This window comes from Dipodomys spectabilis, unplaced genomic scaffold (genome assembly GCF_019054845.1).
Source record: "Dipodomys spectabilis isolate Male_0828 unplaced genomic scaffold, ASM1905484v1 ptg000363l, whole genome shotgun sequence".
In the NCBI taxonomy this organism is placed as follows: Eukaryota; Metazoa; Chordata; class Mammalia; order Rodentia; family Heteromyidae; genus Dipodomys; species Dipodomys spectabilis.
The window spans coordinates 2,968,075-2,990,931 of NW_024871040.1; the positions used below are offsets into that span (position 1 = coordinate 2,968,075).

General features: G+C 51.1%; 3 protein-coding genes across 8 annotated transcripts in view; 1 reads left to right on the forward strand and 2 right to left on the reverse strand.

Moving 5' to 3' along the window:
• Nucleotides 1–232: 232 nt before the first annotated feature.
• On the forward strand, nt 233–940 carry LOC122095882 (protein FAM246A-like). Its single transcript, XM_042666186.1, has one exon. It carries the CDS (start codon nt 233–235, stop codon nt 938–940), a length of 708 nt encoding a protein of 235 aa, XP_042522120.1.
• A 1,891-nt stretch (nt 941–2,831) lies between these two features.
• LOC122095994 (carbonic anhydrase 15-like) lies at nt 2,832–6,687 on the reverse strand. 3 transcript variants are annotated; one of them, XM_042666361.1, is made up of 8 exons: nt 6,553–6,687; nt 6,282–6,317; nt 5,681–5,851; nt 4,772–4,932; nt 4,595–4,687; nt 3,476–3,542; nt 3,215–3,378; nt 2,832–3,012 (listed from the first exon to the last, which is right to left on the reverse strand). In XM_042666361.1, exons 1-8 carry the CDS (start codon nt 6,617–6,619, stop codon nt 2,866–2,868), a joined length of 906 nt encoding a protein of 301 aa, XP_042522295.1. In that variant the 5' UTR covers nt 6,620–6,687; the 3' UTR covers nt 2,832–2,865. The 3 variants fall into 3 exon arrangements, with proteins under 3 accessions (XP_042522295.1, XP_042522293.1, XP_042522294.1); XM_042666359.1 differs by having other exon boundaries at nt 2,832–3,093; nt 6,553–6,686; XM_042666360.1 differs by lacking the exon at nt 6,282–6,317 and having other exon boundaries at nt 2,832–3,093; nt 6,553–6,686.
• Nucleotides 6,688–9,130: 2,443 nt separating this feature from the next.
• Dgcr2 (DiGeorge syndrome critical region gene 2) overlaps nt 9,131–22,857 on the reverse strand; it is a 71,993-nt gene continuing 58,266 nt past the window's right edge. For 2 of the 4 annotated variants that reach the window (XM_042666354.1, XM_042666356.1), the window contains exons 7-10: nt 21,528–21,731; nt 14,598–14,777; nt 13,127–13,363; nt 9,131–11,720 (exon numbers count right to left, since the gene is read on the reverse strand). In XM_042666354.1, the coding sequence (XP_042522288.1) occupies nt 11,464–11,720; nt 13,127–13,363; nt 14,598–14,777; nt 21,528–21,731 (878 nt within the window). In that variant the 3' untranslated portion in view covers nt 9,131–11,463. The remainder of the gene's footprint in view (nt 11,721–13,126; nt 13,364–14,597; nt 14,778–21,527; nt 21,732–22,857) is intronic. The other 2 variants (XM_042666357.1, XM_042666355.1) reach the window with 2 other exon arrangements.

Here is a 22,857-nt window from a genome sequence, read left to right on the forward strand (position 1 = left end):
CCCCCAGGGCTCCCTGGAACCCCAGTTGCCTAGGGCCTGGCCCTGCCCGGGTTCCCCGGGCCCCGGGCCGGATTCCCTTGGCTACCTTGGTCGTTCCCACAGCCGTCCCAGAGGCCCTCTCCAGGGCGCGTCGCCCGCCCCCACTCCTCCCCACCCCGCGATCGGTCGCTAGGCTGCGGGCTGGGGCCAGGCAGAGGTGCTGGTGGCAGTCGTGGATTGGTGGCAGCGCAGGATGGCGGCGGAGTCCGGACGCTCGTGGACTCAAGCGCGCAGCGTCTATGGTGCCAGCGAAGCTTTGCGGCGAGGCGCAGGCCGCCGGCAGGACCCGGGATCGCAGACCAATGGGCCAATAGTCTCGGAGGACATCCGCGCCCCAGGCCGACTGGCTCGCCTGCGGGGACAACTCCGGGCCGAGGCAGCGGCGGCGCGGGCCGAGGCGCCGCGGCTGCTGCGGGTGGTGGAGCGCGCGGGCGCTGGCGCGACGGGGATCAGCGAGAGGACGGATGCGCGCAGCAGTGGCTCGGTGTGCTCCGTGTGCGGGGAGCCCCGCGGCGGGGCCACCTACCCCGCGGGCGTGCTCGAGGTGAGCGAGCGGCGGCTGCAGGAAGGCCTGGCGGCCGTGCGCGCCGAGCTGGGCGTGGGGCTCGAGGCGCTGCGCGCGGAGCTTCGGGCCGAGCTGGACGCCCTGCGCGCGCTGCTGCCACCGCAGCCCCCGCCGCCGGCCCCGCGCCGCGAGCCCCGGGCGGCTCCCCGCGCCGCGCACCGCGGCCCCTCCCTGCTACGGGCTCTAGGCACGGTCAACGCTTTCGTGGCAGCCACGAAACCTGCGGACGACACCCTTGATGACCCTGCCGACGGCGGCGCCAATCGAATCCCAGCACGCAAGAACCATAAGAAAACTCCAGTGCCACCTGGAGCCCAGCAAGGTGGAGGAGATTGAGGATGGGCACACCTACGGCTGACCTGGGAGAGGTGCAGAAGTTGCCTGCTAGCCCAAAAGGCTCTGGTATCCCCAGAGGCAGATCCGCCCTCTCCGCGGCTCACGGGGAGACTCCAGGCACTACTAGCCAGAGCTTGTGCCTTTGGAGGGTGGGGGGCAGATGCTGCCCGGCCTGGCAGTCCTCTGGCGGAGAATGGCTCTGGCGGGCAGGGGCAGATGATCACCGTTGGAAACTGAGTGTGGGCTGGCCGGGGCCCATAGAGCCCTTTTTGGGGGACCAGGGAGTGGCAGCAGGCATAGCCTGGGGGTCTGCAATCTGACTCCTAGGGGTGGGGGGGGGGTGTGATTACAAATAAGAAAGTTCTAGGGCGGAAACAGCTTCTGGATTCAAATGTCCACACGCGATGTAATAGATGTGGCGCAAGTGGGTGGCTGAGACACTGTGGCCTGCAGTCAGTGCAACCCCAATACATCGACACACGCTCCACATGCCATCAACTGGGCTGCAGCCTAGCTTGCCTGCCTTACTCTGCTGACTGCGGGCTTTCTCCTCTCACTGGACAGTCTCATTTACTCTATGTCATTTGGACTCAGTTTGCTTTGGGCAGTGACACAAAGAACACTTATACCAGTTGCTTACAAGCCAGCATCTCCCCCACAGTGTGGCTCTGTACTCAAGACTCCACAGCCTGACTTCCCAGACTGTACAGGGACATGGCTTCACCACTTGGCTAGCTATCTGTCACCAGGAACCACTAACACAGTGAAGCCTGGCCCACCAGAGTCTGCAACCTTTTACTTCCTCTCCTGGGGTTGTCATTTAACTAGGCATATTTTCCCTAGGTTGATCACCCAGCTTGTTTTTTTTTTTTTTTTTGGGGGGGGGGTCCGGTCGTGGGGCCTGAACTCTGGGCCTGGACGCTGTCCCTCAGCTCTTCAGCTCAAGGCTAGTGCTCTACCACTTGAGGCATCGCACCACTTCCGGCTTTTTCGTTTTTTGCTTATGTGGTGCTGAGGAATCGAACCCAGGGCCTCATGCATGCAAGGCAAGCACTCTACCACTGAGCTACCTTCCCAGCCCCACCCAGCTTGGTTTTTAAATAAAATGCATGATCTTGGAATAAAGTTGGGTTGTTGTTAGTGGTGGTGGTCGTGGGGCTTGAACTCAGGGCCTGGGTGCTGTCTCTGAGCTCTTTTGCTAAAGGCTAGTGCTCTACCACTTTGAGCCACAGCTCCACTTCCAGTTTTTAAGTGGTTAATTGGAGAAAAGAGTCTCACAGAGACTTTTCTGTCCAGGCTGCCTTTGAACTACGATCCTCAGATCACAGTGAGCCACTGTGATCTGTGTCCCCTTCCTTCCTTCTTTCCTTCCTTCCTTCCTTCCTTCCTTCCTCCCTACTTTCCTCCTTCTCTCTGTCTCTGTCTCTGTCTCTCTTTCTGCCAGTACTGTGGCTTAAACTCAGGGACTCAAGCTCTCCCACAGCTTGCTTGCTCATGGTCAGTACTCTACAGCCCCAACCACACCTCTAGCCCTGCTTTTTGATGACTATTTTAGAGATGAAGTCTCACAGATTCTGCCTGGGCTAGCTTCAAACCTTGAGTCAGTCTCCCGAGGAGCTAGGATTGCAGATGTGACAGGCTTTTCTAAGATGTTCTGTCTTTTTTCCTCCCATCTGACCAGGTGACTCTGGAAGGATCTAGGGGTGGTCCTGGAGATTTGGGTAGAGGGTACGAGCTGGCTGTGGTGGGGGAATCGGAGGCTCTCTCAGGAGTCTCCTCATTATACAGACAGCAAACTGAGGCTACAGGGATTGGGGCAGGAATCCTCCCTGGAGGGAGGCAACTCCGCCCAGCCCAGCCCAGCCCCTTCCCCAATCACAATAGGCCAGAGTCACTCTAAGCCTTCTTTATTGCCATGCTTGGATCTAGGGGCCATGCCAGAGCCACAGGCTGAGCCCCAAGCCCAGCAGAACCCAGTGCAACCCTCCCTGAGTGTGGTTGGAGGATGGGCCTGCTGCACCACGGATGGAAGCTCCGGGAGAGGCCCAGATCCTGCGACCCCCAAGAGGCTGCTGGGGGCGGAAATTATCCGTGAGCGGCCTGGGGTGCAAACCTGGTAGCTGGGTCTGGGGCACAGTCTGGAACTGGGCTACCTGAGAGTTCAAGGAAAAGACTGGTCAAGACAAGAAGGACATAGGCAGGGAAGGGGTAATGCTGTGAGCAGGAGGGCCCTGGCTCACCATGGTGGTCAGTGGTTCGTGATCATGGCCTCACCTGGGAGCGTCCGATGGGAACAGTGTTCTCAAAGACTGTCCAGAGCACTGATGGCTCGCAACCCGGGGTGGTCAGGGACCCCATGTAGCGGTAATATCTGGAGAGTCCAGAGGTGCCTGGCAGTAACGAGGCCAGTGGGAAGGTGGATGTCAGATTTGAAACCCCTGGACAAAGAAGGAGAGAGGAGATTGGAATCTGCTGTCTTATGTTGTTGCCCTTCGCCCCCAGAAATGTCCAGCCCAAGTGGGTGCTGCTCCTCACCAGGTAAAGACACGTTTGTCAGGCTGGCCACAATGGTAGAGAAGTTGGGGTTGTCAAGGTCCTGTTCCTGGGAAGGAGGATTTCAATGAGGGTCTCTGAATGAGGGAGTCTCCAAAGATAGGGACGCTGGGAGCAGGGAGACGTTTCTAGAGGAAAGCTTCCAGGGATGATGGGTTACCCTCACTGACCTGGAAAAAGCCACCTCCCCTTGTTACCCTTCCCACGGAATCCTTTAAATCCCACAAACCCTATAAATAGTGTGTGTGTGTGTGTGTGTATGTGTGTCCACACGCACGTCCATCCTGAGGCTTGAACTCAGGCCGAGGCGCTTAAGACCAGCACTTTATCATTTGTACCACAGCTCTTCTGTACCTCTTCTGGTCTTTTGTGCTTAGTTGGAGATAAGAGTCTTACAGACTTTCCTGCCTGGGCTGGCTTTAAACTAGGATCTCAGCCTCCTGAGTAGCTGTGATTACAGGAGTGAGCCACTGGTGCCTAGCACTTTATAGATTTGAGAAGCACTCTTCACACTACCCCCAGAGATGCCAAAGGCCCACCCTGATACCTCTGCCTCACTAGAACCCCCTTATTGATTTTGGTTTTGTTTGTGCAGGTATTGGGCTTGAGCTCAAGACCTCCTGCTCATTCAGCATTTTTGATCAAGGCTGATGCTCTACCACTTGTGCCACACCCCATTTCCAGCCTTTTTTTTTTTTTTTTTGGTCATAGAGCTTGAATTCAGGGGCCTGGGAGCTGTCCCTGAGATATTCTACTTGAGGCTAGCACTCTACCACTTTGAGCCACAGCACTACTTCCAGTTTTCTGGTGTTTAATTGGAGATGAGTCTCACAGACTTTCCTTCCCTGGGCTGGCTTTAAACCTCGATCCTCATATCTCAGCCTCCTGAGTAGCTAGGATTTCAGGTGTGAGCCATCAGTGTCTGGCCAATTCTGGCTTTTTGCTGGCTAATTGGAGATGCGTCTGTCCTGGCTGGCTTTGAGCTTCAATGTTCAGATCTCAGCCTCCTGAATAGTTAGGCTTGCAGGTGTGAGCCATTCATACCCAACTAGAGAACCCCTTTTTGAACACACACATGGAGTTGCCAGGCTCCTCTCTCACCTCCAGCAGCACTGCCAGCACTGCAATTCCATTGGCGTGGCTTCGTGCTTCTGCCATGCTCTGGTACTTTATATTCATGTGGACCAGGTGCATCTGGGGAGGTGAAGACCTAGAAGGTGCCTGGCTGCCCTCTCCCACCTCCCTCAGCTCCATGTAGCCCTCCCCCTAGCATCCCACCTCCATGGAGTGCCGCTGCCCATTCAGGCTGTGCTCAGAGCCTGTGTGCCTCCAGGCTCCCCAGTGGAAATGCAGCTGCAGCAGCCGGTAAGCAGGTGAGGGCAGCCCTCCTCCCTGAATCTCCAGGTGGTCCTGCAGACCAGCATCCACGTGGAGCAGCACTAAAGTAAAGGGAGCACACATGATGCTGGCTTTCTCCCTGCTTGAACTGCAGGACCACCAGCTGGGCAAGGGAGGGACATGGCTCCAGCTATATGGTGGTGGGAGTGGAGCGGTCGAGACTTTTTCAGATGAACTGATCTTGAGGGGAAGGGGGATCCCCACTGTTGTGTGTCCTGTCTTCAGGGGCCAAAGCCAATTCTTTTTTGTGTGTGTTCCAACCCTGGGGCTTGAACTTAGGGCCTGGGCATAGTCCCTTAGCTTTTTTTCCACCCAGAGATGGCATTCTACAACTTGAGCCACACTCCTACTTTTTTGGTGATTAATTAGAGATACAGAGTCTCATAGACTTTCCTGCTCAGGCTGGCTTCAAACTTGTGATGCTCAGATCTCAGTCTCCTAGAGTAGCCAGGATTATAGGCATGAGCTCAGTGCTCACCCAGTTTTTATTTGTAGAGAGAATTCTGGCACCTATTAGAGAGAGATGTGTTGGCCACTGTATGTGGAAGTTCTGCCTTCTTGTGGAAGTTGTTATTCCTATGGGAGCGGTATAGAGCTTTTTAGCCCATGTGTGGGGATCAGTGACTCATAGAGGTTTGTAACCTCCGTGGGTAACTTGATCTCTGTTTGATGTTTCAGCTCCTGTGTGAGTGCTCTGATTCTGTGTAGCCATGGGAGTTCTTTTAAGCGTGTGTGGAGTTCCTGCCATGGTCTGTGGGGTGAGGGAGGTCCTGACTCCAGGATGCTGACCTGTATGGCCATCATTCTCTAGAGTCCAAGGGCCTGGAGGTATCGAGTTGTAGCCTCGAAAGATGAAAGGTCCTAGAGTGCTGTTCCGCTGGACCAGACGAAGGTCAATGTTGATGGGAGACTGGGTTGGGCCCCCACAGGCAGGAGCTAGTTCTTTCCAATGGGTGGGGCCTGAGAAAATAAGATCTGAAGTTTGCATGGGAGGGATCTCAGAGCATGGACCCCAACCCCCCCCAAAATAGCCGAGGCTTGGGGAAGTCCTTGCTCCCTGGACAGGTCACCTCTCCACCTCTTACCTACATCTGACCTAGTCACTAAGTCTGTAAACCCACTGGCCCACAGCAAGACAGAATAGAATATTCTGGCACATGGTTACAACCCTTCATTGGGTACCTCCTCCTTACCAATAGGCTCAGAGACCCTGACTAGTAAGAGTAGGAGTAGGGATCACAGCAAATGAGGACACACACAAAGGACAGTCACATGTGGAACACCAAGGAGCCTGCAGAGACCCTAGAAGTATGATAGCCATGTTTGAACCCCTCTAGTGGCTTCAGGACACAGACCAATCTCACACAGCTTCATACAACACTGTCCTTACCACATTTGGGGTCCTGGGAGTCGTAGCACCAGGCATCTGCAGACAGTGAGCAGGAGAGTGAGCTGAGAGACCATTTGGATCTTCAAGTCCCTTCCTAGCCAGGGTCCAGGAGTGAGAAGCAAGCTTACCCAGTAGTCTGGCTCAGAACCTGTTTTCCTGTCATTGAAACTACCTCCCCCTCCCACCACCACCAGTAGGACCCAGTGGGTGGCAGAGAGTACCAAAGGGTTGGGTAGATTGGAGACCAGATGGGTAAGGTTATGGTGCTCACCCTCAGAGTTTGATCGCACCACCAGCTGCACCTCAAGGAAAAAGAGCAGGAAACCCAGGGCCCGCATGGTGCCACAGCAGCTGTGACTAGGGAGAACTAGCAAGCGGCAGAAAACCTTGGAGCCAGGCTGCTAGCGAGACTGCTACATATTTATTAGTGGGGTGGGCTAGAGGCGTGGCTATCTCAGGACAGTCCTGGGTAGGGTGGGAGTGGGTTGTACTCAATCACAGCCACCAGGGAGTGCTCTAAACTCACCAGGCATGCACTCTGATCCTAGGGCTACTCTCCAGCATGTGCTGCAAGCCAGCATAATGCCCAGGATTAATCGTGTGTGTGTGCCTACCCTTCTTGTTTATAGTAGAGGAAATGGAGATGGGATCAGGAGCGACTTGCTAAAGTCACCAGCAAGGAAGGAAGTTAGTTAAAATGGTTGTCATCAGGAGCAACGGTGGTAGGGTGTATGTGGATATTTCTCACACTAACCCCATCCCAAGACCACAACCTCCTTCCTACTGACATCTCTTTGCAAGAACTACCCTATCCAAGGATCCCAGGGAAGCTGTTCCTCTCCTGCTCTGCCCCTGCCTGGCACAGGTGGGCAGCAGTTGCAGAGGCCTGGGCTTGAGCCTAGGTGGCGGTCTTTTGAAAGTGGTCTGTGATTCCTCTGCTGCTCAATGTATCCAGGAGAGGAAACATGCCTGGAGAGAGCTCCACAACTGCACACCCATGTGCCTGTGGGTGTCAGCTCAACTTGGGTGTGCTTGCAGTTTTCAGTGCTGGAGAATAGGCCACAGCTTTCTAGTTTCCTGTGCAGCTCAGTGAGCGCGCTTGCCTGGAACATGCAAGGCCCTTGATATCCCTCCTCCTGGGGAAAACTGCTAGGGGTCAAGCTTTTCCAATGTTAGTGAAGGGGTTCAGGCATGGCCATGGTGTTGGCATGGCTCAAGGAATCCCTACCAGCCATGACAGATGTGTTCTAGCAAAGAGATGAAGCTGTTTTGTTTTTTTTCCTCCCCTTTTTGGTTCTGGGATTTGAACTCGACTTGGGCGTTGTCCCTGAGCCTCTTTGTGCTCAACGCTAGTGTTCTACCACTGGACCACAGACACTTCTTTTTGTTTTTTTTTGGGTCTGGTCGTGGGGCCTGCACTCTGGGCCTGGGCGCTGTCCCTCAGCTCTTCAGCTCAAGGCTAGTGCTCTACCACTTGAGCCACAGCGCCACTTCCAGCTTTTTTTTTTTGCTTATGTGGTGCTGAGGAATCGAACTCAGGGCCTCAGGAATGCAAGGCAAGCGCTCTACCACTGAGCCACCTTCCCAGCCCCGACTTCTGACTTTTTTGAGTAGTTTATTGGAGGTTAAGTCTCATGGGTACTTTTCTGCCCAGGCTGGCTTTGAACTGCAATCCTCAGATTTCAGCCTTCTGAGTAGCTAGGATTACAGACATGAGCCACCAGCATCAGTTTAGGAATGACAGAATGGGCAGAATGACGCTTCTATCCCTGTCAAAGGACTCAAGTTTCTTCCTAACCTTTAAGCCCTTCCACATCCTGCCTCCAGTTTACTACCTTCACTCAGCCTAGTTGCCTCCCCCTCCACCTGCATAGCCTGGCCTATCACAGCACCTCCCAGTGGAGAAAAGTGAGCCTGAGGGTTCCCTCCCAGGGCATGTCACCCAGGACCCTTCCTTCCTGTATCATGAGTTGAGTGTATTTTATTGGAAGTACAGCAGTGGGATAAGACAGTAGAGCCCGAGAGTCCAAGATTTCCCCGTCAGTTTCCACTAGGCTCCTCGTGCCCAACCTGTGTGAGCGCTTCAGGGCTACAACTCAGCTGGGCCTGTGGCCTTAGCTTCTTTGTGTGCTGTAGGGCCTGGCTCCCCCACTTCCCACCAACTGAGCCCTAACAGAGAGTCAAGCCCATCATTGACTCTTGCTTCTTCTAGTTCTACAGGACTCTGCCAGAAAAGCAAGAATGTCCAGCCTATTTTAGAGATGACTCCCACAGAGGGAGCTCCGTCCATATCATAAACATTAAGGAGATAAGAGACATGTGCTATCCCAGCTCTCTGGGCTATAGCCACACCCCTCCCCCCATCCTGAGGCCTATAGATATTCTGGCTGGGTTTCAGAACAGGTATGAAAAGGCCTGAAAGAGGCAGATCACTTGTACTGCAGGGAGGGAATATTCACAGCTACCAGGAGAGAGACTAGAAAAAAGTCTAGGCCAAGTCCCAAACCTTCCTTTATATACACCCCTCCTCACACTGGCTCTCCACAGTCAGATGACACGGCAGCCTAGTTAAATAGAATGAGAAAGTCCACAAGTGTGGACCCCATATGAAGCAGCATTTTCTGAGGCACAGGGTTTGGGTGCCAGGGGGTGCAGGTGAACACAGGGCCAACCCCTCTTACTGTATACTCTGCTCAGAGGCGCCAAGCTCAGCTCCACCTGGTCCTCAGCCGAAGGACATCAGGGGGTGTTCTGGATGCCTGTAAATTCCAGGAGAATCCAGCTGAAAAATGGTGCCCTAGCTGCTGCCACCATGGGGAGCTGGTTCACACCAAGGATCAACCACGCCTCTTCCAGAACACGTTTATTTGGCATTTGGATGAAATGGTTCTCACAGCATCTTAAGAAAAGGATTAGTGCCAACCCGACCAAAAATACACCCAAACTAAAACCCTTAGTGAAAGGAAAACATAAAAACAGGCATGGAGACAATGTACAGTATCAAATTCTACCTCCAGGCAGGTCAGAGGGCACCTGGTGTCAGAAACAGTGGCAAGGGAGTCCAGGGGTGGGGCCTCCCAGGGGCTTGGCCTGTCCCTCTGGGACTGGCACTGAGCACATCTCTCACAAGAACACAAGACTCTGCAAATGCTAGCCTTGGGATCAATTAGCTCTTGACAAGGCAGCAGACAGGATGGCAAGGTGAGGACAGATGAGCAGATCCCCATGCCTGCAGCTGCAATGGGCAGTGGTCCCTCTGCCTGGCCTCAGGAGCCGGTGGGCTGAACACCCTGGGGAGGCCTGATGGTTCCCAGGGGAGGGAATCACCCGGCAACCCTGAGAACTACTTGGACAGAAACCCTTGCCAGTCCCGAAGAAAGCCAGCCACTTCCTCAGTGCCTCCTATGTGTCCATCCTTAGGTCCCCAAAGGAAGCTTACTATTTCATACACCTAACAGCTGCCTTGCCCTATAAACAGCTGAGGCCTGGTAAGGCCCTTCTCAGCTGTGGGGCCAGGCTCCCACTGGCTCTCCTGGGGTGGCCCTCAGGACCCTCATAAATCTCTGGACACTAATAAGACTTGACTGCCCTTTTGGAGCCTGGCTGTCCAGCACCCAGAACATGCCAGAGGCATGAGAGGTTTCCTGCTCTGTCCTCTGTAGTAAAGGTGAGGCTCTTGTGGCCGCCATGTGATATGAAGGAAGTTGTGCCCTTTGGCAAGGGGAGTACTGCCAGCAGCATCTAGTTCCTATGGGCCAAGCCTAGGGACAGGCTGTTCAGCGACAAACCATAAACTTCCCACCAGTTCTGAGATGAAGTTCTGGGGCTCTCCAGCTAGTGTGAGAATGTGAGCACCACATGACTGCCCACGACATCACCCCTCCTACCCAGATTCCTTAGTAACCACTGCCAAAGGCAAAGGCTCAGACATGGCTGCCTCACAGCAGCCCACACGGAAACAGCTGACCCCATACAGTGGGGTTCCACTGAGGTCCTAGGAGCCACCACTATTTGAAAACATTTGGCCACAAATAAGACACATATGGACGCACACAAAAGAAAAGATCCAGACATTCAACGTAGAAAAGATATGGATGTGCTAAAAAATCGCACAGAACCCGCTTCATCTCCAAACCTCAGAAATGCTAAAGGTCCATGTCAGGAGACAAGACCACTGCCTGCAGCAGGCAACAGGGTCCCTTGGGCAAAAGGTCCCACACTCAGAGCTGCAGTGGGGTGGGGAAGCGTGCATGTGGCCACCAGGCGCTGGACCCAGTGGTGGAGATGGTATGGCCCTGGATGCTCCTTTTTGCACCCCTCTCCCAGTGAAATAATCCTTTATGGCACAAACAAGATGGGGACAGGGCCTCAGACCTGGAGGCCATTCAACAGGAGGCAAGGTCTCAGGGCTCCAGAGTGACAGAGAGGAGCCAGCGCGGCCCAGGCCTCAGGAGAGGTCCAGACTCCTGGGGGAGCCATGCAGAGCAATGCCATAGGGATGAAAGGGGTGGGCTGGGGCCTCCTGCTATGGAGCCAGGCTTGCAAGGCCCAGCTAGAGAGGGCAGTGAGATCAACTTCTTTCCAGCCCCGACTCAGCACCTCAGGTACCTCAGTGTCCACTGTTGCACTAGAGGCCATCCCCAGAGGATGCTGTACTCTTGGGCTGTCTACTTGAAACAGACCCCCTACATCAACACTGATGGTCTGCAGGCACCCCTCAGGGCAGCTACCATAGGATGCACTGCAGAGGTCCCCACACATCACCCACTCTAGGACTCAGTGACTTGTTGGTGACTGGCTAGCCAGCCACATTATCTGAGTGGCACAGTGCAGTGAGCAAGCCAACCCAAGATGTTTTGTTTGAGCATGGCCCAGTGCCTCCTGTTCCCTTCCTCTGAAATGTGTGATGTGAACACATTTGCCATTCTTCTGCCATTTAAAGAGACAGTGACCTGCAGCTATGCATGTTTGTGAAGCCCTCAAGGAGACAGCGCAGGTGCTTGCTCCTCCCAGAGGGAGGCTGGCTGTAGTCTCTATGTACACATGGGCTCACTGGTGGAAGAGTGGCAGTGGAGTGGGATCCAGGCTGTTCCAGGGCCCCTCCAAGTTTCCTGCAGGGATGGATGTTTTCTCAACAGCAAAGAGATGCTCCCAACCCACTTGGAGCTTTGGGCTGGGCTGTCTAGACCACAGTGTTGAGGGAGCCACGGCTGTGATGGCTGCCTCCTGGTGGTGGCTCTGCAGCTGGGGCACTACCAATCTGTGCAGAATCAGGGGGCACAAGGAGGGTGCTGCTGCTGTCAGTGGAGTCTTCCAGGTCTGCCAGGGAGGTCCCAGCAGGAGGCAGAGGCTGCTCCAGGCACCTGGGCAATGCACCTTCAATGCTACTATCTCCTGGGGTTGGCAGGCCAGTCTCCTCAGGCTCAAAGGCGTCGTCATCTGCAGGAGATAAAGGGGGTGTCAGGAGATGTCCCAAGCAAGTACAGACTCTCATGGGGACACAGCAAAGCTGGGCAGACTGGGGACTCCCCTGCCTGAACACTCCTACCACTGATGAGTAGTACACTGACCCCCTAAACCTCAGGGCTGGGAAGAGGGCCCTTCTGACACGGCCTCTGGAGTGCCTGCTGCTCCCGAGAGTTGGGGTCAGTAGTAGATGCACAGGCCCATACATTCAGGCAGCATAGCTTCTCTGTGCCATCATAGCTTGAGGAGGGTAAGACATAGTGACAAAGGGAGGTGAGACTCGGCAGAAAGGCAGGAACACTGGTTGCCAGGGCTTCAGCTGGATTATAGCAATAACAATGTTGAAGCAGGCAGCCTGTGTAAGGCACCCAGAGGTCAGCAGAGAGCTGTTTCAAGGGAGGTTTGGGGAGAGGCAATCCACTTGCTAAATTTTGCCTGCCCATTACTACGAGCTGCTTCAGAAAGCTGGTGGAAAGAGGCTCTGCTAACGCATCTTTCTCCTGGCAAACTCTCCAGACTCCCTAGCTGACAACCTGGTTTATAGTGTCTGGGACCTGTTGCCACTCTTGTAGGAAGTTTATCCCACTCTGTCTCCCCTACCCCTCCCACCCCTTGTGTGGGCATGGGGACCTAATTCAGGGTGGGTGAAAACCAGACAAACACTTTACCACTGAACTATACAGCTATACCTGTAGCCCCTATCCTGGTCTCTTTGACAATCTGCTTTGTTGGCAGGATCAAATCCAAGGCTTTCCTGCAAACCCCACACCATACAGCAGAGCACACCTCTGGATGCCCACTGTGCTGTGTGCAGGCCCATAGGAAATAGGGACAGAACACCTTCACTTCAGGCCAGAAACAGCAACAGAGCAGGAAGTGGGTAGAGAGAGAACATACTAGATATTTCTTCTTAGCTACAGTCCCAGGAGTTTCAGGGTCAGATGCAGAACAGACTCAAGCAACTGGCCTACCTCCTGAGCTTCTTCCTGCTATTATGTGAGGGACTCTTCCAACAGTGTCTCTTCATCTTTCCACACATACATGGGTAGTCTATACAGCCAAGAGATTTAGCTCTTTGGCCTAGGTCAGGGCCAGCGCTGTCCCCATGACCACCTTGGCCTGGCTCCCCACTGCTTCACAAAGCTGGGCAGAGAGGGTACTGAAAACTGCTCAACAGGTGCTTATGGGAGGGAGGAAAGGAAGGTCCCATGTACTAGAGGCCAAGTCCTTTCTGTAAGACCAATCCTGGGAAGAGCCCCTAATGGAAAACCAAAAGGAAGGACAGAAAGAAACAGGGGTTCCCCAGGACTCTGAAGCTCAAAAAGGCCAGTGGTCTTGGCCCACTTGGATTGTGTCCCCTCCCTGGGGTGGGCAGGCACCTGCAGGGTCGTAGAACACGCTGTCAGGATTGATGGAGGCCTCATAAGGTGGCGGTGGGTCATCCGGCTGGTCGATGTCTGGGTATTTGTAAGCTGTGTAGGGAGGTGGAGGGTCATGGAAATGGAAAGTCCCACCTTCCCCGTCGTCAGAAAGGTGCAGTGGGGTGAGGCCTGTGCCAAACCCATCTGGGCCATAGTCAAAGCCAGGGATCCTCCGGCCAAGGTTGAAGTGGTGCACTGGATCATGGAGAGTGAGAAACAGGGGCAGAGTTGTGTCATTTGGAGGCAGGCTTCCTGGTTTCTGAGCCTCCCTCCCAAGACTGAGCCTGCCACCAGCGTGCCACACTCCTATAACCAGATGGATAGCCTACATGTCATATTAAGAAGCCTAACTTGGAGCCAGACTTGATAGCTTAGATTGGGATGATCCTGATTCATGCCAGCCCAGGCAAAAAGATCCCATCTCAAGCAATAAAATGTTGGGTGAGGTACCATGGGGCCTATTATTTCAGCTACACAGGAACTATAAGATGGCAGTTCATGCCAGCCTGGGCAAAAAGGAAGACTATTTGAAAAGTAAAAGCAAAAAGGGCTAGGAGTGTGGCTCAAGTGGTAGGGCACTTGTTTTAGCAAGCACAAGGCCTTGAGTTCAGGGCCCAGTACTCTCCCACTCCATCATCCCCTAGCGCAAAGCCTCTCCTGATCATTCCTATCCTTAGTTCCTTCCACCAATGTGCACTTACCCCTCAACCACATGCAATCTGTCACTGTGTCCTGTCCCTTCATGGACAAGGCGAAGTCTTAGGACTGTCACACCCTCCAGCTCTAATGTTCTTCTTGGTGTCCAACCCTCAAAGGTTTTTGAGTCCTACCCACCCTGGAGCTCAGTGAGCCTGAAGGAGGCTCACGAGGAAGGCTCCTGCCCATGGTAGAAAACTGGCAAACCCTGGGGATGGGAGGTTTCCAGACTCAGCCTAGGTGCCATAGGAGGCATCAAAGTTCCCTTCACACACAGCAGATAAACCTGCTGGCCAGGCATATGGACTGCTGAGGAACTCAGGGTAAAGAAGGCTGGACACACTGCAAGCTGCCACTGGTGTCAGGAGCATCTTTTCTGGCTAGTGGCTCCCACTCAACAGCACAGGTCACTGAAAAGGGACATCACTGTGTAAATGAACAAATTGTTCTTTCTGCTTTAAGGGTTGAAGATGGAAGGCCTGCCTCTAATTTCAGCCATGGACAGCTTTTGCAAAGTGCCTGCTTGTGTCTCTGCCTTCCCAGGGACACCCCTGCATTCTCTACCAACATAGATGGGCTCACCTTCCCCTTCCTCTCCAACTCGTTCACCAAGAAAATTACCGCACCTCATCTTACCCTCTTCCTAAGGAGTAAAAACCCAGGACAGGGGAGTCCTGAGACCCAGAGAGGCACTGGCTTAGGGCCCTGGCTGTGGCCTTTAGAGGGCACTCACAGTTTGCTCCAATCAGGGACTCGATACGCTCCCGGCGCCTCTGGCGTAGCCGGTGAACCATGAAAAGCAGCAGCGATAGGATGAGGAAGGAGGAGATGCAGCTGACGACCAGACGCATCCCGCTGGCCATAGAGTCGAATAGGCTGTTGCCGTCTGTGAGGAGGAAGGAAGCCGATGGCTCTGAGAAAAAGACCTTGCAGGGCTAGAGGGGTGGGTCAGTGGTAGAGCAAAGGCTAACATACATGAGGCCCTGGACTTGGCCCTAACAACACACATGCAGACAAGCTTGCACTGAAGGACACTGCTGTACTTGATAATTGTACGCTAGATGGTGAAATAAAACTCAAAAAGAGAATACTGAAATGACACAGAAAGCAGAAAAAGGAATTCACACAGCGCTGCTTGTTAGGGTCACTGTCCTGCTCACCTGGCTTGTTCTCTCTGAGCACCTTCCTTTGAAAAGCTCCAGGCCTTGGATGGCTACATGCACAAATGCCCTCCACCTGTCACTTAGGCAAGCCAAGTGGAGACTTCTGTCTCAAGACTGGAATTTCTAGGGGACCAAGCACATGAACTTGTATGTGCAAGTGCAGCTGGAGTGCAACACACCTGCTGAGGCTCCACTGCTTCTCCCCAAGTGCAAGGCTGCACACAAGGTCACTGCCTGTGCCCTCTTGATAAGGATGATATCACCATCCCTGCCTCCCCTCCTCACTTGTCTAAGAAACAGATGTGACCCCCAACATTATTTCCCCCAATGTTTTCCCCAAAATAAGGAAGCAGGACCAAGGGAGAAAGGCAAAGGGCAGTGGGGGCCAGGCTGCTTTGCTATCTGAGGCTTACTGTGCTTTGAAGGAAGGACCCAGGGTGGGGTGTGGACTGGGAGTGATGGCCCTGCAGAACTTGGTCCAAGGAAGGTGCTGTATCATGGACAGAGGAGCATGGGGTCAGGGAATCCATGAGGAGCCTCCATGGCATCTAAAAGAGGAAATGCCAGAGGCCAGGACAGGATAGTGAGAGAAGGGGAGAACTGCAAAAGAGCAGTCTGGGCTTCCCTCAGGAACCCGAGGCAACTGTCCTTCCAACAACTGTCAGGGACAAGGCTCACAAAGAACAGTCAAGCTGGCGCCGGTGGCTCACGCCTGTAATCCTAGCTACTCAGGAGGCTGAGATCTGAGGATCATGGTTCAAAGCCAGCCTGGGCAGAAAAGTCCGTGAGACTCTGATCTCTAATAAACCACTAGAAAACTGGAAGTGGCACTGTAGCTCAAGAGGTAGAGCGCTCAACCTTGAGCTGAAGAGCACAGGGACAGCGGCCAGGCCCAGAGTTCAAGCCCCACAACCGACAAAAACAAAACAAAACAAAACAAAGGACAGTCAACTTGGATCACTCACCAATGGGCATCCACTGTGGCTGTGAATGTGTCGTCATTCTTTAGCAAGCCGCAGTAGAGAAAACACTGTTTCATTAAATACCAGTGTTGGCACACCAGTGCAGCCGAACACTGAGCTGGCCTTCCCCACAGATACATGATGAAGAAATTCTCTCTGGCCCAAGTAGTACACCTGTGCATCTATGTGGGCATAGGAGGGGCTAGTGTGGCACCAGCTGTGTGTTTTTGCTGGGCCATCAAGCTGACCTCCAGCTGGTCCAGGAGCTAAGAAGCAACAGGTCCAGACTGTGGAGCCTTCTTCAGCCCTTTCCAGCACCTTATCCATCACTCCATCCCTTTGGTAATCACTGCTTGGGAAGGGGTCCTACTGGCACCTAGTGAAAGTAGAGGTTAGGGGTGCTGACTGATATCCTAATGTGCCCAGGCCAGTACGTCAGGAAGTAGAAGTGACACCTTGCCCTGCTTTGAGCCATACTGGAGTCTCCTTAGGTGTCAGCCATGAGCTACTATGGTAGGAGAAGAATGATGTGAAAGGAGGGGACTTATACTGACTAAGTGCCTACACTGTGACTACAATTCCACTTGTTCTCAACGTAGAGATTAGTAACTCACACAAAGTCACAGACTGATGGCAGGCTTCAGTGGGAGGAGCTGCCTATTGCTCCTAGAAGCAGGAGGACCCTACCAAACTTCAGGAAGAAGGAAACAGGTTATCTCCAAGCAAGCATATCCCCCAAGGCCAGCCTTGAAAAATGCTTCATGACCCACATGAAAGTGACTGGCTCTCAGAGCGCTTAAGTCATTCCTGCCTGTCCAACTCATTCCACCACACAGGTGGCAAGAGCTGGCTACTGCCCCCCTTTTCCTATGTGATCAGGAAGTATCTCTGAAAGCTACATTTGTTGCTGACAACACTTGTGAAGCACATGTGTGAAAAAGATACACTCACTAATTAGCTGCTTTCTCCAGGCCTTGACCTCCACCAACATTTCATTCCTGCCCCTGGGAAGAAAGCCATTGGCCCAAGAGGCTGGTGACATGTCTTTTAATTGGCAGCCAGCTCAGAGATCCCAGAGGAGCAACTAAGAAAGTAGCCCCTTTGCAGTGAATAATTCCTAATCAGTCCTAAAATAAACTCAAGGGTATGGTCAAGGTCCCAACGGTCCTTCCACAATGAAGACCAGAAGAAGCATCTCTTAAACCAAGCCAGTTGTAGTGAGGCATAAAGAAGAGAACCTGTCTCAGGACCCAAAGGTCAATCTAGAGGTCCAGAAGCACCTGTGACATAGCTGTTTCCTCACTGAAACCCTGGGTTCCTAAAAAGAAGACACAGCCTGCTAGGGTAGATGCATCTGGAACTAAAGGAGCCCTTAAGTCGATCAGCTTGATGCTTAATCTGATGCCTGCACCATCCATGTCCCCAGGTAGCCATTTAGTCAGTGTAAGAGCTGCAGTAATGAGTTGAATTTCAAAGAGCATGATTACATGATGACAGTTTCAAAATCTGTCAGAGATGGCAGATGAAGATCAAAGGTCAGGGGCCTGGATCTCAAAGTGGACCCCACTATACCACTATCTGGGCATCTATGTTCAGCCCTAGAGGCCTTAAGATACCAGGGCTGCCTCAAAACAGTATAGGAGAGGGTGGGCATGAGAGTTCCAGCTGTTCTAAGCCAGCATTTGGTACCTTAGGTTTTATTATTTTAAGCTCTCTGAGTAGGTCTCATGTGGATTCAATGTTTCCTTAATGACCAATATTAAACATCTTTTCAAGTGTTTCATTGTCATCATATATGTTTTTGGTGAAATATAATTTATTTTATTTATTTATTTATTTTGCCAGTCGTGGGGCCTGAACTCTGGGCCTGGGCGCTGTCTCTCAGCTCTTCAGCTCAAGGCTAGCACTCTACTACTTGAGCCCCAGCACCAATTCCAGCCTTTCATGCATGCAAGGCAAGCCACTGAGCCACCTTCCCAGTCCCGTGAAGTATAATTTAAATATGTCTTTTTCTCCTTCTTTTGCATATGGATGTCCAACTATTCCAGCACCATTTGTTGAAAGACTGTCCTCTCTTCGTTGAATTACATTTGACATACCTGTCAAATATTACTTGACCAGTGTTGGACTACTTCTGGACTATTTTGTTCCATTAATCTGTATTCTCATCAATACCACAATGTTTTGATTACTAAAGCTATATATAAAAATTAAAAATTTGTATGGGTGATGTCCAAAAAGAAATGTACTCTTGGCTGGGAAGGTAAAAATTGTTTTAGCTATTTTATTTTAGTTTCTTTGCCATTACACATTTATTTTATTTTAGTTTTTTGGTTGGTTGTGGGGGCTGAACTCTGGGCCTAGGCACTGTCCCTGAGCGCTTCAGCTCAAGGCTAGCACTCTACCACTTGAGGCACAGCACTACTTCTGGCTTTTTTTTTTGCTTATGTGGTGCTGAAGAATCAAACCCAGGGCCTCATGCATGCAAGGCAAGCACTCTACCACTGGGCCGCCTTTCCAGCCCTACACATATATTTTAGACATAACTTATTAATGCCTACAAAAAATATCTACTAGAATTCTGATTTGGACTGAAATCTAACTATAGGTACTTTGGGGGAGAATTAATCTACAAATTATATTAAACCTTTTAGTCCATGGACATGGTATATCCCCTTTTATTTTAAAGCTTTAGTCTCTTTCTTTCCTGTGTTTTATATTTGCAGCATAGACATATAAGATTTATAATTAAGAATTTCATGCTTTGTGGATGCTGTTATAAATGATACGTTTCTTAGAAATTTCAATTCCCAAATGTTACAGATAGTATAAATAAATAAAACGGATTTTGAATATTGACCCTATATCTGAAGGCTTTTAAAAATACACTTACTAGGGCTGGGAAGGTGGCTCAGTGGTAGAGTGCTTACCTTGCATGCGTGAGGCCCTGGGTTCAATTCCTCAGCACCACATAAGCAAAAAGAAAAAAGCTGGAAGTGGCGCTGTGGCTCAGGTGGTAGAGCGCTAGCCTTGAGCTGAAGAGCTGAGGGACAGTGCCCAGGCCTAGAGTTCAGACCCCACGACCGGACCCCCCCCCCAAAAAAATACACTTACTAGTGCTATTAACTTTCCTATAGATCCTCTAGGATTTTCTATTGCAATCACTTTATCTGCAAAGAACAATGGTTTCAATTCTACCCCTCTAATTTAAAAGCCTTTCATTTCTTCCTGCCTCCTGACATGGCTTCCTGTGGCCTCAAGTAAATACTCAATGGAGAGGTGAGAGCAAATACCCTTGAAGGTAATAGATATCCTATTCCTAGTTTCTTCACTTTTGGTGGCAGAGTTTTGTTCCTTGGCACTTTCCAGGAAAGGATTTCTGCGAGAGTCAAGAGCCTATGGAAATACAGCAACTTCACAGACAGAGTGGATTCTGTTTATGCTGCTCTGACAGTGCAGCAAAGTGGCTTGCAGCAGCACTGGACCTATCCAGATACACTGTGAATCTCACTCTACTGAGAAATTCTTGGTTGGGCAGGCCCAAGAGGCTATATATGCCATAGAAGGACCATCCTCTATAATCTTGGTCATTTTCTACAAAGTTTGGACAGAACAGAAAGGTAAAGTACTGGGAAGCTTCTGAAAAATGGAATGGGGAACCAGGATGACATGGCTTGTGAAAGACAGAGTTTGACTCCCACAGGTGGTAACTGAGCTGGAGTCTTGAAGTGATATAGCTAGGGGCACAAAACATGGTATGCACTCAATCACTATTATTTTACTACCTTACCTGAGCAGAAAATTGTCTACTCTGTGGGAAGAGAATAGGCCAAATAACCACCTTGACTGTCCCCTGGTGAGCTCACCTGCAAACACGACTTCTGGGCTTTCTCAGTGGACATGACTTCATCAGCTGTACATGTCTAGTGGTACATGTGCAGAGTGCCCGCTTCTACCAAGCCTCAGACATAGCCTCTGAAGGATGGCTCTATTCTTCCATTCAGCAGCCTTCCTGCTGTGAGGGAGGCTGATGGTAACTACTCATGGAAGCTCTCATTGTTGACACCTCACACTACAGTGCTCTGTTCCACAGGGTCCCTGGGCGGGGGTGGGGGTGGGGTAGGGGAGATAGCTTGCCTAAGTTGCCATTTTGCAGGATCTACACGTCCAGGGCTTCCACAAGTCTCTACTACATCAATCTCTTATTGTGGTACCAAGAAAGAAACAAATTCATGCTTCTGAATCATACTTCCATTGAAGGTTGAATTCACGTAGAGCTGCCAGCGACGGGGGTATGGCAAGGAAATGTGCCATACGAAGTGTCCATGGGTGCTGATGAGCCCAGGGAGCTGGACTCCACTTGCTCTCTCTCTTTGTTTCTTTCTTTCTTTCTTAAAATTTTTGGCTGGTCCTGGGGCTTGAACTCAGGGCCTGGGCACTGTCCTTGGGCCTCTGCACTCAAGGCTAACGATCCACCACTTAGGGCTTCTTTTTGAATAGTTTATTGGAGATAAGAGTCTCATGGGGACTTTTCTGCCTGGGCTGACTTAATTGTAATCCTCAGATCTCAACCTCCTGAGTAGCTAGAATTATAGGTACGAGCCACTGCCACCTGGCTTATATTTATTTATTTATTTATTTGAAGTGTTGGTAAGTACTCCACACAAACTATACACCTAGCCTCTATAGCTATTTTGTTGTAAGTGGAAGAGGGACGAAGTTCATCCTGAAACCAGAATCCTGTTTAGCATCTTCTTAAAGCACCACCTAGTGGTAAGGAGTTGTGTCTTAAAACTGAAGGTAATATTGAATCTCTTCTTGAAGGGTCTATCAGTAAACACTGAGAAAGGACAATTGTTACTACCTTCTATACCATACTGTTTAAGGAAAAAATATGTGGACATAAATTGCAAGTCTAGTTCTGAGTCTTTTTTTTTTTTTGGTCAGTCAGGGGGTCTGAACTCTAGGCCTGGGTGCTGTCCCTCAGCTCTTCAGCTCAAGGCTAGCACTCTACCACTTGAACCATAGCACCACTTCCGGCTTTTTTCTGCTTATGTGGTGCTGAGGAATTGAACCCAGGGCCTCATGCATGCAAGCAAGCACTCTACCACTGAAACACCTTCCCAGCCCTAGTTCTGAGTCTTATAAAGAGAAGAGAGGTTTGAAGCTGCCAGTTGCAGATAATGTATAAAAAATCAGGTGCAAATTCAAGTTCAAGTTCATTTATGAACAGAATCTGCTACCTGAGAATAGGAATAACACAATGTGAAGGGTGGCAGTCACAAGGGTCAGGGACATGATCAAACTGGCTGTTGAAGCCTCAGGGCCAGCTCTGGGAGGAAATACTGCCATTGCTGCTGTGTCATGTGTAGTGACCTGTTGTGAATCCCACCATGCTGGCCAGATCATGTTTGAGAGTCCTTCCTGGGCTACAATACTGTGGATCTGCTCTATTGTACTGGTTGTCGTCTGAAAAGTAAAGGGACATCTAGCTTCTGGCCCAGAAAAAGGGGGCTGACTTCTTCTCACCAGTCTCACCTGGGTCCAGACACATGAACTTGCAGCATTCCTTAGGATCTTTACGGTATTGTTGACAGCCCTGGGGCCGCTCACAGAGAGCCGCAACACACATCTCAGGTTCCCCTCCATGGCAGGTGCAGCTCAAGCATGGGTCATCCCCCTTGGGAGTGAAATAGAATCCTTCATCTACCACGTTGTCTTTGATGTCGACACATGTCTGACCTGTAACAGGCACAGGTGTACATTATTAGTAAAATGAGCCCTCATTCCATGCTCTCCCCCCTCCCCCATCACTAGACCTTTAGAGACAAAAGGAAAACTGAGGAGTTGGCCGGATGTCTGAGAGTCCTCTAAGAGCTAGATTGGTGTGGTGGTTTCTGCTCCACTGCACAGGGAGGGATTGTCTGAGAGCAGACACTGCAACCAACCGCTACAACAGAGCACTCCCAGTCACAGCAAGTGAACCCGCAGAGCCCAGGGGGCCAGGACGTATAGCATCACACTCTAGAGTGAAGGATCCTGCAAAAGCATTTGCTTTTTTGTTGTTGTTCTCGCTTGCTTTGACTTTCAATTCTCAGATCTCAAATCTCCTGTGTAGCCAGGATTATAAATGTGGGCTACCAGTACCTGGCTGCCTTTTTTTTTTGCTGCTGCTAGGACTTAAACTCTGGGTTTGGACACTGTCCCTGTTCTTTTGTGCTCAAAGCCAGTACTCTACTACTTGAGTCACAGCTCTACTTTCAGCTTTTTGGTGGTTAGACGTAAATTTCAGAGACTTTCCTATCTGGGCTGGCTTTGAACCATAATCCTCAGATTTCAGCCTCCTAGGTAGCTAGATTACAGGCATGAGCCACTAGCACCTGGTAAGCATTTGTTTTTAAGTAGTTAATCTGGGAGATTTCCTAAATTCTAGCTGCAGCTGTTATGGACACTTAGTCATTTTAAAATCAGATGTGTTGCCAAAAAAGCCTCCCCCTCTTTGTTTGACTGCCTGCTTGCTTAATCAATAAAACTGTGAAGGTTTCTTACTGCTCATATATGTATAAAATATATACACATATACATATATGTATAAAACATAAATTTATATTATATTTACATATTTATATATATATGTGTGTGTGTGTGTATACACTTTTTTCTTTTTTCTTTTTTGCTAGTCTGAGGCTTCAACTCAAGGCTTGGGCAGTCCCTGAGCTTCTCTGTACTCAAGGTTAGTGCTCTACCACTTGAGCCACAGCGCCACTCCAGCTTTTTCTGTTTATATGGTACTGAGGAATTGAACCCAGGGCTTCATGCATTCTAGGCAAGCACTCTACCACTAAGCCATATTCCCAGCCCTTTCCTA